Source organism: Ornithorhynchus anatinus, chromosome 12, assembly GCF_004115215.2.
Source record: "Ornithorhynchus anatinus isolate Pmale09 chromosome 12, mOrnAna1.pri.v4, whole genome shotgun sequence".
NCBI classification, from domain to species: Eukaryota; Metazoa; Chordata; class Mammalia; order Monotremata; family Ornithorhynchidae; genus Ornithorhynchus; species Ornithorhynchus anatinus.
The window spans coordinates 8,106,976-8,126,851 of record NC_041739.1 but is presented as its reverse complement, the minus strand read 5'-3'; the positions used below and the strand labels follow the sequence as shown (position 1 = coordinate 8,126,851).

The 19,876-nt window shown below is 45.3% G+C and overlaps 1 protein-coding gene across 2 annotated transcripts in view; it reads left to right on the top strand.

The window, feature by feature from the left end:
* Positions 1-19,876, top strand: part of GALNTL6 (polypeptide N-acetylgalactosaminyltransferase like 6) — a 772,653-nt gene that overhangs the window by 725,974 nt on the left and 26,803 nt on the right. For both annotated transcript variants that reach the window (XM_029076387.2, XM_029076388.2), the window contains 2 exons: positions 8,584-8,691; positions 18,570-18,791. In XM_029076387.2, the coding sequence (XP_028932220.1) occupies positions 8,584-8,691; positions 18,570-18,791 (330 nt within the window). The remainder of the gene's footprint in view (positions 1-8,583; positions 8,692-18,569; positions 18,792-19,876) is intronic.

The following is a 19,876-nucleotide window of genomic DNA, read 5'->3' as shown; positions in this document are numbered from 1 at the left end:
GTATTGTACTCTCCCAAGCGCTTAGTACAACGTTCTGCACATGGTAAACACTGGGTAAATACAGCTGACTGACCGACTGAGTCAGCTAGATTTGTGGAGCAGGAATTATTTAACCAGTCTTCATGCCTGCCTCAGTGGCCTGGATGAGTTCATTCACTTCCTAGAGTGACAAACATTTTACCCGGGAATTGTTTTTTTCCTGACAGGAATTTTCTCACTGGTTCTAAATTTCCCATCAGGCTTTTTGTTTTTTTGTCAGCTCTAATGCTATGAAACTGTGACGCTTGCAACAGAGGTTTTTGCTTGAAAAATTGGTGCGTTCAACTTCAAAAAACATGCTCAGGTTTTCCCTGCCCAAGCTGATGTATAAAGCACTTTCATTAGATGCCTCCTCCTTGTCTGTATGCAGCAGGCAAATCAGAGTATTTCATTGCGTTAAACTTTCTTCTGAGACAAGAAAAAATCTCAAATCAGGGCAGCATTTTCATACCTAAGCCTGTGATAAAATTCCTTTTAGGATTTGCTGGAGACATGCAGCATCCGATGCCAAAGATTTGGAGTGGTTCCTCTGATTTTTTTTTCCAAAGCATTTAGCACAGGTGACCTAGAAATAGTCATTTTAAGACAGTAAGTCTACAGTTGCTCTTTCAGACAAAATACAAAAATGCCACTAAAATCATTCAGATGCACAAAAATAAACAGCAACAGCTGCTAAATGTCCTGCGAGCTCACTGGAGATTCATTTCAATTACCTAGCAAAGGCTGTGGGATGCCGCACAGCATTGATAAGTTTTCTGGCTATCAGATATAATCCTAACAGGCATTGTGATTTTTGTTCCATTTGTTAGTGACTCCAGGCACTCCCCAGACTTCCAAATTCTCTCTTTCATTTCATCCTATTCTTTTTATTGCTCTGCAGTGATAATAACAATAATAATTGGTAATAATGAGAAGTACCATGGCCTAGTGGAAAGAGTACGGGCCTGGAAGTGAGAGGACCTGAGTTCTAATTCCAGCTCTGCCAATTTCCTGCTGTGTGACCTTGGGCAAGTCACTTAACTTCTCTGTGCCTCGGTTTCCTCAACTGTAAAATGGGGATTAAATACCTGTTCTTCCTCCTCCTTAGCCCTATGCAGGACAGGGACAGTTTTCTACCTAATTAACTTGTACCAGTGCTTAGACAAGTGTCTGAAAAGTGTTAAGCACTTAACCAATGCCATTAAAAAATTAAGGTATATGTTTTTGCTTACTGTGTGTCAGAAACCGTACTAAGTCCCGGGGTCGACCCAAGATAATTAGGTCCTTCACGGAGCTCACAGTCTAAGAAGGAAAGAGAACAGGCATTGAATCCCCATTTTGCAAGTAAAAGAACTGAGACACAGTGAATCAATCAATCATATTTAGTGAATGCTGACTATGTACAGAGCACTGTACTGAACTCTTGGGAGAGCACAATAGAGCAGACATGTTCTCTGCCAATAACGAACTTAAGTGACTTGCTCAAGGTCACACAGCAGACAAGGGGTGGGGCTGGGATTAGAACCCAGGTCCTCTGACACCCAGGTCTGGGTCCTGTCCACTAGGCCACTCTGCTTTTGGCCACACTGGGCCACATAAGTGGCCACATTTCATTACTCAATCTCCGGAACTGCTGCCTTACACCCACATAGAATTTAGTATTACAAACAAATGAATTTGGGAAAGCAGATATGACCTACTCTTGAAATTATTTGCTTTGTTCTGCTCTGGGTATTTTTTTTGTTTGTTTTTTCCTAAGTTTTATTTCTGAATCACCAAGGTTTCTTTCCTTTGAAGAAAAAAGACACCAACTCGCATCTCTGCATTTCGATAGTTCCTTTCTTCCAACATCCTCAAAATCTTCTCACTCTTGCTCCATCCAGCACGGTTTGGATTCTGAGGAAATCAGAAGGGATAGTAACAAATTTATTGAGCATCCACTGGGTTCAGTGCCCTGTATAAAGTACTTAAAAATACAAAAGCAAGTATTCCCTGTCCACAGTGAGCTTACGCTCCAATAGGGCAGTGGCAAGACATTTCAAGTTAAGACAAACAGCTCGTAGACCATTTCTAAATTCATAATAATACTAAGAACTGTGACATTTATTAAGCACTTAATATGGGCATTCTACCAAATAGGTGCTGGGAAAGATACAGTATAATCAGGTTGGAAACAGTTCTGGTCTCACATGGGGTTTCCACTCAGGATAGGAGAGAGAACAGTGAATGAATCACCATTTTAAGGATAAATTCATTGCTCCTACCTAGATCTTGAAACCCCATAGTTCAGTTTAAATCTGCATTTAGCTGTCTCAGAGATCACCCAGATCTCCAAGGAATTGGTCAGAAGCAGCATGGCCTAGTATTGAAAGCCCGGGCTTTGGAGTCAGAAGGACCTGGGTTCTAATCCTCGCTCCGATAAGCATCTACTGTGTGACCGTTGGTGAGTCACTTCACTTCTCAGGGCTTCAGTTCCCTCATCTGGAAAACAGGGATTAAGACTTGGAGCCCTACGTGGAACAGGGTCCATGTCCAACCCAATCTGCTTGAATCCACCCCAGGGCTCAGTAAAGTTCTTGGCATATTCATTCATTCATTCATTCAATAGTATTTATTGAGCGCTTACTATGTGCAGAGCACTGTACTAAGCGCTTGGAACGAACAAGTCGGCAACAGATAGAGACGGTCCCTGCCGTTTGACGGGCTCACGGTCTAATCGGGGAGACGGACAGACAAGAACGATGGCACTAAACAGCGTCAAGGGGAAGAACGTCTCGTAAAAACCGATGGCGACTAAATAGAATCGAGGCGATGTACATTTCATTAACAAAATAAATAGGGTGATGAAAATATATACAGTCGAGCAGACGAGTACGGTGCCGAGGGGATGGGAAGGGAGAGGGGGAGGAGCAGAGGGAGATGGAGCGAAAAGAGGGTTAAGCTACGGAGAGGTGAAGGGAGGGCGGTAGAGGGAGTAGAGGGAGAAGAGGAGCTCAGTCTGGGAAGGCCTCTCGGAGGAGGTGAGTTTTAAGTAGGGTTTTGAAGAGAGGAAGAGAATCAGTTTGGCAGAGGTGAGGAGGGAGGGCGTTCCGGGACCGTGGGAGGACGTGACCCGGGGGTCGACGGCGGGATGGGCGAGACCGAGGGACGGCGAGGAGGTGGGCGGCGGAGGAGCGGAGCGTGCGGGGTGGGCGGTGGAAAGAGAGAAAGGAGGAGAGGTAGGAAGGGGCAAGGGGATGGACAGCCTCGAAGCCTAGAGTGAGGAGTTTTTGTTTGGAGCGGAGGTTGATAGGCAACCACTGGAGTTGCCTATCAACTGGCATATAGTATGTGCTTAACAAATATCACTGTTATTAATAATAATAATAATGTTGGTATTTGTAAAGCGCTTACTATGTGCAGAGCACTCTTCTAAACTCTGGGGGAGATACAGAGTAATCAGGTTGTCCCACATGAGGCTCGCAGTCTTAATCCCCATTTGACAGATGAGGGACCTGAGGCCCAGAGAAGTTAAGTGACTTGCCCACAACCACCCAGCTTACAAGTGGCAGAGCTGGGATTCGAACCCATGACCTCTGACTCCCATGCCCGGGCTCTTTCCACTGAGCCATGCTGCTTCTCATCATCATTATTATTATCATTATTATCCCCCAGTTTCCATTTTTTGGTCTGTCACAAAATCTGTAGTCTTACCAACAGGTATTTCTCATGTCTCAGGCTCACCTTAAGTAACAACAGTGTGTATATAGCATTGTTATTGACAGTTTGAATGCTGAATGTTTCCAAGAGTAATAAATTTATAAGAGTTGTGACCTCCCACTTACATATCGGTATTATATTCTACATCTAAATTTTATAGTATTTTTCAGCTACTATCATTCGGATGACAGATATCCTACCAGGCTCATTTTGTATTCCGAAAGATTAGTTTGATTTGATTTTGCTTATGATTCTGGATATTTAAATTCTGGTCTACCACCTATGTTGAAATTCAAGTAGAAAAGCAAATAAGCATTCAGTTATTCACTGGTTTAGAACTCCAATTTGTAAAATATTCCCAGTTCTTTCTCCTGGAAAACGGTAAGTCCACATGCATGGTATCAGAGGGTAAGCTCATTGTCTGGAAAGCTAACATTTCTCCAAGCCCACTATTTTAAATTATTACAACCCTGAGATTATCTCTCCCTTCAAATCAACACACAATATAGAAGGGAAAGATTTTGAGAAAGTTAAGCTCTGCCTTTCATATAAATTTTAAAGTTAACCTGTGCAGCAGCAGGTAGAAATTGTGAATGGCCTAAATTTACATCAGAAAATGGGATTGTGTAGATATATTTACAAGCTAGAATACACTCTGATAATCATATCTTATCAGAAAGTATCCTCTCCATCACTGATTATAATAATGTTGGTATTTGTTAAGCGCTTACTATGTGCCGAGCACTGTTCTAAGCGCTGGGGTAGAAACAGGGGAATCAGGTTGTCCCACGTGGGACTCACAGTCTTAATCCCCATTTTACAGATGAGTTAATTGAGGCACCGAGAAGTTAAGAGACTTGCCCGAAGTCACACAGCTGACAAGTGGCCGAGTAGGGATTCGAACCCATGACCTCTGACTCCAAAGCCCGTGCTCTTTCCACTGAGCCACACTGCTTCTGTAATGCCATCATCCAAAAGAAAATACAATAATGATAATGTTTCACAGACATTGAAAGAATCCCACATGTCCCAAATCTCTCCCACGTGCTTAATACAAACAGTGTGTGCTCAATAAATATGGTTAATTGTTATTCTGCACTCTACCAAGTGCTTAGTACAGTATTTTGCACACAGTAAGTGCTCAATAAATACAACTGAATGAATGAATTGATTGATTGATTATCACTAACTCATGACTGCCAGCAAACTGAGAAGCAGCATGACTTAGTGGATAGAGCACGGCCTGGGAGTCAGAAGGTCATGGGTTCTAATCCAGATCAGCCACTTGTCTGCTGCATGACCTTGGTCAAGTCACTTAACTTCTCTGGGCCTCAGTTCCCTCATCTGTAAAATGGGGATTAAGATTGCAAGTCCTACGTGGGACAGGGACTGTGTTCAACCTGAACAGTGCCTGGCACATAGTAAGTGCTTCACAAGTACTATAATCATTATTATTATTACTCTTTACCACGGTCTTTAAAGCACTCAATCAGCTCTCCCGCTTACTGATTTCCTACTACAAACCAGCCCACACCCTTTGCTCTCTTACCCCCAATTTACTCACTGTACCTCAGTCTCATCTATCTCGCCACCGACCCCTTGCCTTCATTCTCCCTCTGGCCCAGAACTCCCTCCCCCTTCACGTATGACAGATCACCACCCTCCACACCTTCAAACCTGTATTAAAAATCACATCTCCTCCATTAGGCCTTCCCCTTCTAAGCTCTCATTTTCCTTACACCCTCTCCCTCACCCATGTACTTGGATTTGTCACTTTTAAGCCCTTGATATTCACCCCATCCTCAGCCCTATAACATTTACATATAAATCCATAATTCATTTTAGTATGTCTGTCTCTACCTCTCAACTAAGCTCCTTGAGGGCAGACAACAGGTCTCCCAAGTCTTTTATATTGTATTCTCCCAAGAGCTTGGTCCAGGGCTCTGCACATAGTTAGTACTCAAATAATACTATAGATTGATTAGACTTCAAGACCAAATTACTTGAAATTTGTGATTCTTTTTCTTTATAAACTCTGATACAGTGGTTCTGTGGGTCTGCCATAGATGAAGGTTTACCATCTATGGAATTGAGCTGGGTGAGAAATTATTGTCAAATGTCTTAAATTTGAAACCTGTGTGAAGCAGAAATTGGGTCTCATCTGCTTATACTGCCCTTAGTACGGCGCCTGGCACATAGTAAGTGCTCCAAAAATCCTATCATCATTATTATTATTATTATTAAGATAGTAACCCCATATACCATCTTTTTCCATTTTTAGTATTTTATATGGTCCAGCAATCCCATTTTTAGTCCCTCCGAACACACGATAGGGCGACCTTCTGGGGTTGAAATCCTTGGCTACTATTCCCGGATCTGTCCAGAGCTGTTTGCTTTGGGAACGATGAATCAATCTCTCGATCAACCAATAATATTTACTGGGCTCGAACACCATCCAATCAATTGGGATCAATCAATTAATGGTATATATTGAGCACTTACAGTAAGTGAAGCACTATACTAAGCTATTGGGAGAGGACACTACAAAAGAGTTCATTCATTTAATCGTATTTATTGAGCGCTTACTGTGTACAGAGCACTGTACTGAGCACTTGGAAAGCACAATTTGGCAACAGATATAGACAATCCCTACACAACAACGGGCTCACAGTCTGAAAGGGGGAGACAGACAGCAAAACAAAACAAGTAGTCAGGCGTTGATAGCCATCCTCTCTACCCACAGTGAATTTACACTCTAGAAAGGGAGATAGACACTAATCTAAATAAAGAAATAAATGGAAGAGCACAGTAGAGAAAGTAGGTGACTTTGGCCTTTAATAGCCTACAAACTGCTGGGGGGAGAGAGAGAGACATTAAAATAAACGACAGGGGAAGGGAAGCAATCATGTAAAAGGATCTGCCCGGAAATGCTGTCAGGGTGGAGTTGGGGACTGAATAAATAAAGTGCTAAGGGAGTTTCCAGTCCTCTTCCAGTCTCGACAACATGAGAGAGAGTCAAGCAGAGGCATATCCATTCCATTCCTAGCTTGGACAGTGGCTAGCTAGTGGAAGTCAATCTGCTAGAAGTCAAAACTCAACTGTGCTGCCAGCAGCAGCACGGGAGAGAGTCAAGGGTGGAGACTCGAGTTTACTGCACAGAAGGAGGCAATGGTAAACCACTTCCATATATTTACAAAGAAAACTCTATGGCTCCGCTACCAGAATAATTGCAGATGGAGCGTGGGGCGTTCTGGGCGAGATGTGTCCATGGTGTCGCTATGGGTCGAAAACAACTCGATGGCATAAGACAAGACAAGAAGAGAGTGAGAATTCAAACACCTGGGTGACACAATATGGAGAGAATGATCCGAGATGAGGGCGAAAACCCTGAGAGAGTGTAGATTCAAGCACTTGCATGTCGAAATCTGAACACTCTCCAACTGGAGCATTTTGTACATATCCGTAATTTTTTTATCTATATTAATGTCTGTCACCCCTCTAGACTGTAAGGTCACTGTGGGCTGGGAACATGTCTACCGATTCTTTTATTTTGTACTCTCCCCAAGTATTTAGTACCCTTGTCCTCTAGACTGTAAACTCATTGTGAGTAGGAAATTGTCACTGTTTACTGTTGCATTGTAATAATAATAATAATAATAATAATGGTTACTTGTTAAGCGCTTACTAAGTGCCAAGAACTGTTCTGAGCACTGGGGTAGATACAAGGTTATCAGGTTCTCCCACTTGGGACTCACAGTCTTAATCCCCATTTTACAGATGAGGGAACTGAGGAACAGAGAAGTTAAATGACTTGCCCAAAGTCAGAAGCTAAGTGGCAGAGCCGGGTCTAGATCCCACGATCTCTGACTCCCAAGTCCGTGTTCTTTCCACTAAGCCACGCTGCTTCTCACTAGGCCACGCTGATTGTACTTGTCCAAGCATTTAAAGTGCTCTGCACACAGTAAATGCTCAATAAATATGATTGAATGAATGAATGGTCTACACCCAGTAGGTGTTTAATAAATAATACCGATTCATTGCCTGGAATGGGAAGAATTTTGCGAGACAGTATTTTCCAAATGTCTGGGAATGGACAGTAAGGCAGTCACTCTACCTACCCTCATTTCCCCATGACTTCTGGAAATCAGTCCCGAATGAATCAGTGGTATTCATTGAGCGTTTCCTGTGTGCACAGTACTGTACTAAGCACTTGGGAGAGTACCCCATCACAGAGTTGGACATGTTCCCTGCCCACAGAGACCTTATAGTCTAGAGGGGGAAAGTCTTCCCACATGCAAAAGGACCTACTCACACATATATAGAGCTTGGAGAGTCTTAAATAGAGAAGCAGCGTGGCTTATGGAAAGAGCCCAGGCTTGGTAGTCAGAGGTCGCGGGTTCCAGTCCCAGCTCTGCCACTTGTCAGCTGTATGACTGTGGGCAAGTCACTTAACTTCTCAGTGCCTCAGTTCCCTCATCTGTAAAGTGGGGATTAAGACTGTGAGCCTCATGTGGGATAACCTTATTACCCTGTATCTACCCCAGTGCTTAGTACAGGGCTCTGTACATAGTAAGCACTTAAATACCAACATTAGTATTATTATTATTAATGAAAGATATTTGAAGGCTGTGGGTGGAGTCCCCATAACCTGGCATTTATTCTCTTCCTTTCAAGGGTCCAGGAATCAAACCAAGACTTCTTCCTTCCATCAACCATTTACAGAATGTTGAAGGACCTTTAGGATAAGCGGAGGACTGAATGCCCTTTGGGGTTCCAGACCCTTTTTCCTTTCTTCCTTTGCCCCCCAACTGCCTTCCCATGAGGATTTCACTGATTCCTTACTGGCTTTCTCACTTTCCCCCTCAGGTGTGGATGTGTGGCGGCGGTATGTTTGACGTTCCCTGCTCAAGAGTCGGGCACATCTACAGGAAGTACGTCCCTTACAAAGTTCCGTCCGGGACCAGTTTGGCGAGAGTGAGTACCTGGGGGCAGGAAACCTCCCATCGGAGTCTCTCCCCACTTCCTCAGAGTTCTTCGCACGGATTCACTAAACGCTAGACCCGGAATCTCGGGATGCCCCTTTAAAAAATCAGCCTGAAATTATCTGGGTGTGATTCCTTTATCCGGGTTGGAATGACAGGGCAAGTGAGGGTTTGCTCGCTCCATTTTTTCACACCTTTTTCGGAACCTCAGGCATCCGACGTCATGAACCTCCCCCTGGATTTGCTACCGTTCCTAGTTGAGGAGAGCTGATGGGTGGATCTGCTGCTTAGACATTAACATTAACGCTGAGACATGAACTAAGAAGCAGCTGGCAGAGAAGCGGCATGACCTAGTGGATAGACAGGGGCCTAATAGTCGGAAGGACCCGGGTTCTAATCCCGGCTCCGTTGTCTGACCTTGGGCAAGTCACTTCATTGCTCTGTGCCTCAGTTACATCATCTGTAAAGTGGGAGTTGAGATTGTGAACCCCACGTGGGACATGGAATGTGTCCAAACTTAACTACCCCAGCACTTAGTTTGGTGCCTGGCACATAGTAAGCGCTTAACAAATACCATTAAAAAAAACCTAATGATTCCAGAAGGAGCCAGTAGTGGCTGGACTGAAGTATTTCCCAACTCCCACCCAATGTGGCCAACAAGTCTATCTCCTGGAATAGTCAAAGGAGGATGGAGTTAGCAGGAGGGCATAAAATCATAAAAATAATGATAATGCTTATAATTATGGTATTTGTTAATCATTTACGATGTGCTAAGCACTGTTCTAAGCGATGGGGCAAATACAAGCTAATCAGGTTAGACATAGTCCCTGTCCTGTGGGGCTCACACTCTTCATCCCCGTTTTACAGATGAGGTAACTGAAGCACAGAGAAGTTAATCAATTACTGAGCACTTAGTGTGTGCAGAGCACTGTACTAAGCACTCGGGAGAATACAACAGAGTCAGTAGACATATTCCCTACCCACAACGAGCTCATAATTTAGAAGGGGTGCTCGCCTTCTACAGGGGGAGCTCAAAGTCTAGCGAAGTGACTTGCCCAAGGTGTCACAGCAGACAAGTGGAGGAAGTGGGATCAGAAGCCCGTAACTTCTGACTCCCAGGCCCTTGATCTATCCGCTAGGCCATGCTGCTTCCCAAGGTGGGGTCTATGAACTGCTGGCTAAGGACCTGCCCAAGCTTCCCTGTAGAGCACGCTCTGGCCAGCCAACAGAGAGGAGACACTTGGGCTGGATGCTCAGCCGTGGGAGCTGGGGTGACTTAGCTGTATGATCTAAGGCAAGTCACCCAACTTCCCTGGGCCTCTATTTCCTCATCTCTAAAATGGGGATTAAATATCTGCTCTCCCTCCCCCTTAGGCTGTGAACCCCTCTATCATATCTACCTCAGCACAGTGCTTGGTCACTGTAGTGGGGAGTGAATTTTTGTTTAACTTCCAGAAAACTTCCAGAACTATGTAAATCCTGCTGGTCATCTCTCACCCATGGAGGCATCCTGACAATCCGGCTCTCCCTCTCTTTTTAAGAAACTCTGGCTAGTGATCCATTTCTGTACCTTGAGCAACCCTCTTCTCCTGAATAGGGGAATTCAAATTGGTGTCGCTAAACTTAAAGGGTCTATGCAGTGAAGATGCAACAGATTCTCTGAAACAGAGATGAGTACCCACCCAGTGGAAGGGTAGTTTTTTTCTGAAATATAAAAATTACACGACCAGCAGTCTCACATATTAGCCAGGATAATCACAACATTTACTCCCCTGACTCTCCTGCCCGAAAATGGCCAGAGCCATTCCCCAAGGTTCAGATCTGATCATTCTCTCTCTCTCTCTCTCCCTCTCTCTCTCTCTTCTCTTTCCTCTCTCTCTCTGTCCTATCTGTCTCTTGGGTACTCTTTCTCTTTTACTTCCCTTTCCTGTCTTTTATAGAGAATCAGAATAGCTTAGTGGAAAAAGTACTCACTTGGGAGTCAGAAGATGTGTGTTCTAATCCCACCTCCACCTCTTGTCTGCTGGATGACCTTGAGCAAGCCACTTAACTTCTCTGTACTTCAGTTACCTCATCCGTAAAATGGGGATTAAGAACGTGATCCCCATGTGGGACAACTTGATTACTTTATATCTATCCCAGTGCTTACAACAGTGCTTGGCGTAGTAAGGGCTTAACAAATACCACAACTATTATAATTATTTTATTCCCCCATTATGTTTGGATCTGTGGTTCCACCCTGAAATCCCCTACCCTTGCAAGTCCTGCTCCTTATCCCACTCTGACCTCCAGAAAACAGATTGCCTTAAGCCACCAAGCCACTTCTAGAATCAAAACAAAATAAAATATACTGAACACTTAGTTGGTGCAAAACATGGTAATAAACTCTTGAGAGAAAACAATACAACAGAGTTGTAGACACAATCCCTGCCATCAAGGAGCTTACACACTACAAGGGGAAACTTATACTAACATAAATTACAGGTAGGGGAAACAACAGAATTTATAGTTATCTATTTAAGCGCTGTGATGGAGGGAAGGGAGGATTGGGTGAGTACTCAACTGTGTAGGTGACCCCAAAGTGTTGAAGTAGGTGTAGAGAGGGAAATAAGGTGGAAAGATAAGACAATAAGCAGAAAAGGTCTCCTGTTAGTTTTGCACTTTACCGAACACTCAGTACAGTGAAGCAGCGTGGCTCAGTGGAAAGAGCACGGGCTTTGGAGTCAGAGGTCATGAATTTGAATCCCAGCTCTGCCACTTGTCAGCTGTGCGACTGTGGGTAAGTCACTTCACTTCTCTGTGCCTCAGTTACCTCATCTGTAAAATAGGGATTAAGACTGTGAGCTCCACGTGCGACAACCTGATTCCCCTGTGTCTACCCCAGCGCTTAGAACAGTGCTCTGCACATAGTAAGTGCTTAACAAATACAAATACCAACATTACAATTACAGTGAACTGGACACAGCCTCAATAAATACCACTGACTGATGAGAAATAGTCAATTTCCCTTAGGGAACCGGATATAGTTCAATTTTATATCTAAAAGAATTAACCTGAGAGAATCTGGACCCCTAGTTTGGGAAAGATACCTAATTGGTCCCTTGATTGGTTCCAGTTTCAAATCAACCGATTGGACAATGCAGAGCAAGCCGCCTGATTAAAGTACAATAAAACTATTGCTTGATTTCTGGAGTTTCTCGAGCTGTTTAACCACTCCGGCTAGGAAATGTATATTGGCCCAAATATATTTTATTGATAAGAAATACTAGGCTTTTGGAATTAAGGACATGTAGAATTTTTGCTAAAGTTGTCACAAGATAAGAAATTAAGGCTGCCATCCAAAACTTCCCAGCAAAATGCTGGTATTTATTAAAGAGAAAAAAATCCATAATCCTGAATTTTAATCTCTTCCCTTTTTAAATTTCACTGGAGGGCTCATTCGTATTTTAAAAGATGCTATAGCAATCAGAAGTCCATAAATATTGCAGCTCACCTGGTTCTTTAGGGAGCATCTTATAATTTTTTCAAAAAAAATAAAAGTATGAATTAAAATGAAAAATGATTCAGCTACTTTGAGAGAGAAGCTTTTGACTTCTCTGTGCTGCCTTTTTACACCCCAGTAATAATTTATGCCACCCAGGGTATGAGAGTCCTATAAGTTCCCCCCCAATCACCTACACTCCACCCTCCACCACCAGCCCAATTTACAACTATTTCCATACGGTCTCCAAGTATTCCCCAAATAGCAGGGGACTATGGGCTTTGATGTCAGAGGATGATCTATACGAGCCTGATCCAAAGCCAATGCCTCTGAAATACAGCTCGACCAGTGAGAATTTTATAAGCCGGCTTTCCAAATAAATATTAAGAAGTTACCAGTCTGTAAAATGTTTTACCGACCCACCCTTCTTAAGGAGGTTAAATAGCTAGTATATTTTTAAGAGCAGTGGGCAAGAGATTTTTCTGTCAACAACACTCTGCGACGTCTTAGAACCAGACAGTTCAAGCAATAGTAGTAGTTAGTCGCACTTTCATCATCCCTCCTCCCAGCCCCACAACACTTATGTACTTATCAGTCATTTATTTCTTTATATTAATGTCTGCCTCCCTCTCTAGAGTGTAAGCTCATTGTGGGTAGGGAATGTGTCTGTTTCTTGTTGAATTGCATTCTCCCAAAGCCTTAGTAAAGTGCTCTGCACACGGTAAGTGCTTGACTGACTGACTATTAGTAGCAGCAGCAATAACAGAAGCAACATGTATTAATCGTACGCTATACTAGGTCCTTGGAAGTATAGAATAACAAAGAGTCCCGTTCCCTGCCCACATGAAGCTTACAGCCTCATGGATGAGAAAAAATGAAAACGCTATCCCAGCAGCTGTGATTCTATAACTATCGAAGGCCTGCTAGAATTTCTAGAGCCTTCCAACTCCTGCTACACCAAGGAGAAGTGGATTCCCTCCGATTCCCAGGGGCGACTGGAAAAAGCTTGGTGGGGGATTTCCTTTATAACCCTGACTCGATAATGATAATAATAATAATGTTGGTATTTGTTGAGCGCTTACTACGTGTCGAGCACTGTTCTAAGCGCTGGGGTAGATACAGGGTAATGAGGTTGTCCCACGTGGGGCTCACAGTTAATCCCCATTTTACATATGAGGTAACCGAGGCACAGAGAAGTGACTTGCCCACAGTCAGACAACTGACAAGTGGCAGAGCCGGGAGTCGAACCCATGACCTCTGACTCCGAAGCCCAGGCTCTTTCCCCTAAGCCACGCTGCTTCCCCGAGTGCCGTGACCCGCTGGGGTTCTGATGTTATGCTTGTTGCTTATACGGTTGGCAGGGTGAAGCAGGGGCCGGAAGCTGATGCTGAGGGGTAGAATTGACAGGAGGTGTGAGAGGCAAAGGGCCTGCAATCTCCGGCCTCTGGGAGCTGAGTTTGGTAGCTGGTCTCCTTGGAGCGCACACAGAAAAGCTCTGTCAGACAAGGGAAAGCGATGGCTGGGTTGGCATCCCAAAATAACCGGTCAGCAAAGACGTCAAGTGCGAGGGTGAAGAGGGAATCCCCGCTCCCTCAGATGGACCTTCCCCAGCCGATCGCTGTAAATCTGAGGCTGCCCATAAAGCTCCCTGGACGGTGGCTGTCGCCCCGCTGTTCAGGCCCAAGCCACATCATTCAGACCTTCTTTCCCAAAGTTTATTCTCTCTGGAGACACAGGAGATTCTCGATGGTGCTGACCCTGTAGGCGGAGGGAATGTTATTTCCCTTAGAGAAGCAGCATGGCCTAATGGACAATAGAAACGTTCCCTGCCCACCATGAGCTTACAGTCTAGAGGGGAGCTTACAGGCACTTCAGTAGCAGAAGCAAAGGAAGCCCTCACACACACAGTCCTAGGGCCCAGTGAGGCCTAGCAAAGCAACGGCCACAGCATCCTCTTTCTCCTCCTCCTCTTCTTCCTGCCGGCAAGGGGTCAAAAGTAGGGGCTGCCATCTTGGTTCTGCCTATGGTTCATTTTGGCTCCATGGGGCCGAGCTTCAGCTATCCTTTGTGACCTAAAATGTTTGCAGGGTGCAGATAGTGGCCCTTTTAATGGCCCCTTTTATCCCCATAGAGATGGTCCCTATTTTGTGGAGATTTATGGAGAAAAACGAGAGATTTGAGTAGGTGTGATTTCAATTCTTCATCATCCATTTTCCTTGGTATTTTCTTTGGAATTTAATTGCAATTATAGCAGTTCTGTTTTCATCCTATTCTGTCTTTACTCCCCATCCCCCAGCCCTCCAGCAATTTTCACTGTTATTCAAATGGATCTTGTCTTTTTTTTCCCCATTCCTTTACAAACTAGCGTGATGAACAGTATTTATAGGTCAACAGGAAGATTAATTAATCATTTATGATGACCATTAGGGAATACCTGACTAGTCTGCCTTCACAACACCAGGCAAAATTGAGAGTAAGACCTTCTGCTGGCGCAGTGGATGATGGGACAGAGCCAGGTAACAGATAAGACTGGTAAAACCGGCCTCCTTGACTTCCCAGCAAAGACCGGACCACAGAAGCGGAGAAACGGAAACCTACCGTGGCACCCCGGGATGTAATACGATAGTGTAGTGTTGACTTGGGCAAAGCCGTGGATTAGGGTTAGACTGGGGCACGGTGGATGATTCAACCAGAGGAGGCAGTGTGGCCTAATGGATAGAGAATGGGCCTGGGAGTCAGAAGGTCATGGGTTCTAATCTTGGCTCCACCGCTTGTCTGCTGTGTGACCTTGGGCAAGTCACTTCACTTCTCTGGGTCTCAGTTCCCTCATCTGTCAAATGGGGATTAAGACTGCGAGTGGAACAGGGACTGTGTCCAACTCGATTATTTTGTATCTACCCCATTGCTTAGAACAGTGCCTGGCACATAGTATCAATAGTATTTATGGAGCACCTTCAGTGTGCAGAGCACTGCATTAAGTACTTGGGAGAATATCACAGAGTTGGTAGACATGTTTCCTGCAACAGTGAGCTTACTATCCAGAGGGGGAGACAGACATTAATATAAATAAATTATTTATAATTTATAGATGTGTGTATAGGTGCAGGGCCAAGAAGCAGCGAGTGGAGTTGGGGCTTTCATGACAGTTGAGCAAATTTAAGTCGGGGATGGCTAAGAAATAACTAGGGAATGGAGTTAAAATGGCTTCGTAGGCTGGTAAGAATACTGACCTATAGATGTGTTCCTCAGAGGGCGTGTGAAAACCTCTGATTATTGGCAGCCACGCAGAGCTGGAAAGCAGAATTAGAAATAAAGGGTCAGTGGTAACTCCGGTTGACAAGGAAGTGATAGGAAGGGATTCATTCCTGCCTTTCTTTTCTTGTTTTTTTTTTTTTCCTCATTACTATAGCCTGGTCTACACCAACACATTATCCAGACACCTCTCTCCCCTAACCCCCCCAAACCATCCAAAATCGTTTGATGAGAAGTTCAAAATAAATACCCAAAAGCCAATACCTCCCGGTTCTGTTTACACACACCTTGCTAGGTTATTGTTTGAAGAGTATGTTTATCTACGGCCAACCTAGCACTTCCTTCTGGGTTAATATTTCTTTAATGATTAGTCAAAACGTTTGAAGCACTCTCCACCTCTTTCAAGCCAAGATGGGATTCTTCCGGTGCTGGTTGAAATGCTGATTGGTGGGAAGGAGAAAAAGGCTCTTCTTCCTCTCCATATGTTTCCCCCTCCCCTCCCCTGCTTTTTTTCAGTTTGTTTTGTAACCGTCCATTGCTGATCAGCCTTTCCCTGGTACATATTGAGCACCCACAGGATGCAATGCATTGTAATAAGTACTTGGAATAATACAATAAAGTTCCCTGCTCAGAAGGAGCTTGCAATCTAGTGGGGGAGACGGATGTCAAAATATTAATAAATAGCACAATTGGAATAAATAATTGACCACACAATTGATTTTATATATGTACACATAAGTGCTGGGGTGTATGGGTAAATAATCTGAAAGCACTAAAGATGGCTAATGGGTGGATGTGACTGTAGGCATTGGGAATTAATACCCGGGAAGGAAATAAATTGTGATTTGTTAAGTGCTTAGTAGGTGCCAAGCACTGTACTAAGTGCTGGGGTAGATGCAACTATATACAAGCTGATCAGATCAGACCCAATCCTGGTCCGACATGGGGCAGAAAGGGAAGACTACATAGAGCAGTGTCAGTGACTCAGTCGCCTCACTGCTCTGTGCCTCAGTTTCCTCATCTGTAAAACAGGGTTTTAATACCAATTTTCCCTCCAAGTTAGACTAAGCCCCATTGTAAGACAGGGACTGCCTGACCTGTTTATCTTGTGTAACTCCAGCACTTAGTACCATTTAAGTAAGTGCTTAAATACCATTATTTTTATTATTACTGGTGATGTTATCAGAATTTGCCTTTCATCAAGACTGTATTAGCAGGGCTCAGTTAGTTGGGCGTTGCGGGAGGGTCAGAGTGGAGACCTGTCCTCTCTTCCAAATTCCCCACGCACCCACTCCTTTCATCCTAGAGACCTCATGTGAGCTACACAGTCTGTCCTTTCACTCCTCTAGAGCAGCTTGGTCTACTGGAAAGCCTGGTCCTGGGAGCCAGTGGACTTGAGTTCTAGTCCCACGTCTGCTACTTGCCTGCTGTGTGACCTTGGGCAAGTCACTTCACTTCTCTGGGCCTCATTTTCCTCAACTGTAAAATGGGGATTCAATGCTTTCATTCATTCATTCATTCAATAGTATTTATTGAGCGCTTACTATGTGCAGAGCACTGTACTAAGCGCTTGGAATGAACAAGTCGGCAACAGATAGAGACGGTCCCTGCCGTTTGATGGGCTCACGGTCTAATCGAGGGAGACGGACAGACGAGAACGATGGCGATAAATAGAGTCGAGGGGAAGAACATCTCATAAAAACAATGGCGACTAAATAGAATCGAGGCGATGTACATTTCACTAACAAAATAAATAGGGTGATGAAAATATATACAGTCGAGGGGACGAGTACGGTGCCGAGGGGATGGGAAGGGAGAGGGGGAGGAGCAGAGGGAAATGGGGGGAAAAGAGGGTTAAGCTGCGGAGAGGTGAAGGGGGGGGGGTAGAGGGAGTAGAGGGAGAAGAGGAGCTCAGTCTGGGAAGGCCTCTCGGAGGAGGTGAGTTTTAAGTAGGGTTTTGAAGAGGGGAAGAGAATCAGTTTGGCGGAGGTGAGGAGGGAGGGCGTTCCGGGACCGCGGGAGGACGTGGCCCGGGGGTCGACGGCGGGATGGGCGAGACCCGAGGGACGGTGAGGAGGTGGGCGGCAGAACAGAATACCTGTTCTCCCTCCTAGCTGACTGTGAGACTCATGTGGGACAGGGACTGTTTCCCACCTGATTAATTTTAATTAGAACAGCGCTTGACACACAGAAAGCGCCGAACAAATACCATAAGAAAAAAACACAGAAAAAGGCAGCCATGAAAGGATCCAGGAGTGTCACAGTGGGTTTCCAGTTGGCGTAATCAGTACCTAGAGCTCTGCCATGGCTGGAAAATTAATTCCCCATGAGGCAATTAGGCGCCACAGCGAGGAACACAGATTGCCTCAGCGCCCTCTGGTCCCATTGGTTCATCCCCGTTCCGGCACTTGACAGCGTCAGCCTCTCGTTTCCTTAAGACGCATCAACCCCAGCCGGCTGAGGGCATCGTGTTGCACTTTCTTCTTTTTTCCTTTCGAATTCCCAACGCCAGGGATGTCCCACCCTGACTGGCACTGTCTGTTCCTTAAGTGGAAACAGAGTGTTGAAAATCGGTGTGATAGTAAAGTCTAGTTTCCCAGAGGGAGTTATGAAAAGTGCCCCGTGGTGTTAGCAGAATCCAAATCAGCCTATCAACTGGTGGTATTTATTGAGTGCTTACTGTGCGCAGAGCACTGTATGAAGCGCTTGGGAGAGTACAATAAAGTAGAGTTAGTAGAGACAATCCCTGCCATCAAGGAGCTTCTGGTCCAGAGTGGGGAGAAGAGTGTGTTAGGGGGTTGAAAGTGGATGGGAAGAAGGTTGTACAAGCACGGCGTATTCCGTAGAGCACGGGCCTGGGAGTCATGGATCGTGGGTTCTAATTCCGCCTCCATCACCTGTCTGCTGTGTGACCTTGGGCAAATCACTTCACTCCTCCGTGCCTCCGTTACCTCATCTGTAAAATGGAGATTGAGACAGTGAGCCCCACACCAGTCCGAGACTTGATTTGCTCCTATCCGCCCCAGAGCTGAGTACAGTGCCTGGCACATAGTAAGCGCTTAACAAATACCACGGTTATTATTATTAATTAGCCAGAGCCCAGAAGGCCGAGTGACTGATTCTCCCTTGCCGCACAGAACCTGAAGCGCGTGGCAGAGACCTGGATGGACGAGTTTGCCGAGTACATCTACCAGCGGCGGCCAGAGTACCGCCACCTCTCCACCGGAGACATCTCCGCCCAGAAGGAGCTGCGCAAACACCTCAAATGCAAGGACTTCAAGTGGTTCATGGCGGCCGTGGCCTGGGACGTGCCCAAGTACTACCCTCCCGTGGAACCCCCGCCCGCCGCCTGGGGGGAGGTGAGCGCCCCCAACTCGCCCCTTACCGTGTACGGTCCACCCAGCCGCCGCCTGAGGAGAGGTCATTTCCCGGCCCCTTATTCCCCATGCTCGGTCTGCCCAGCCGGTTGGAGGGGGCTTCTGGGAGACAGTGGGGACAGGTCGAGGGTGTTGTCATGTGGTAGTTCGGAGTTCAAGGGCTGCCGCTCAGGGAGTGCACGATGGACGTGAAAAAGAAAAGGCAACTGCTTCAGCAGAATAGGGTCTAAAGGAACTGAGCAGCGACTGAAAGAGTCAACAGGTTGGAAAGTGGAGGCTGTGTGGTCTGATAGAAAGGGCACGGGGAGAGGAGTCAGCAGACCCCATTTCTGACCTCACCTGCCGGGTGGCCTCGGGCAAGTCACTTCATGTCTCTTGGCCTCAGTTTCCTCATCTCTTATATGGGGTAAAAATGCCTGTTCGCCCTCCCTCTTAGACCTGTGAGGCCCCCGGGAGACAGACGAGGAGGGACTGTGACCAACCTACCTCTGTGCTTAGCCCGTAGTAAGCACTTAGCAGATACCATCGTGATTATTATTTGATTCTGTTACCATTTTCCCTCAGTTTTCAAAGCAGCAGGCACCAGGAGGCCCCAATTCTTATAGGAGCTCTGGCATAGGCCCGCTGTGTGACCTTAACTCTCCGGGCATCTGTTTCCTGATCTGTAAAATGGAGACAAGATATTTAGATTCCACAAAGGAAGTGCTTCTTTCTGGACAACCATCCTTCTAGTCTGAAAGCTCCTTCTTTGATCTGTAAACTCTTCGTGGGCAGAGATCGTGTCTCTTTACCCTATTGTACTCTCCCAAGGGCTTAGTATATTGCTTTGCGCACTGCAGTGTAATACATTGTACTGTAAATACCATCGATAGACTGAGTGATCCTAAGTGCTTAAAATACAGCACTCTGCACACAGTAAGCGCTCAATAAATGCCATTGATTGATTAATTAGCACATTTCCACTAGGGATAACCAAAACCCTGCAGACTCAGAGATTGTCCAAGTCCTTTAGGCTTCCTGTACTAATCATTAAGTCAATTGCATTTATGGAACATTTAATATGTGCC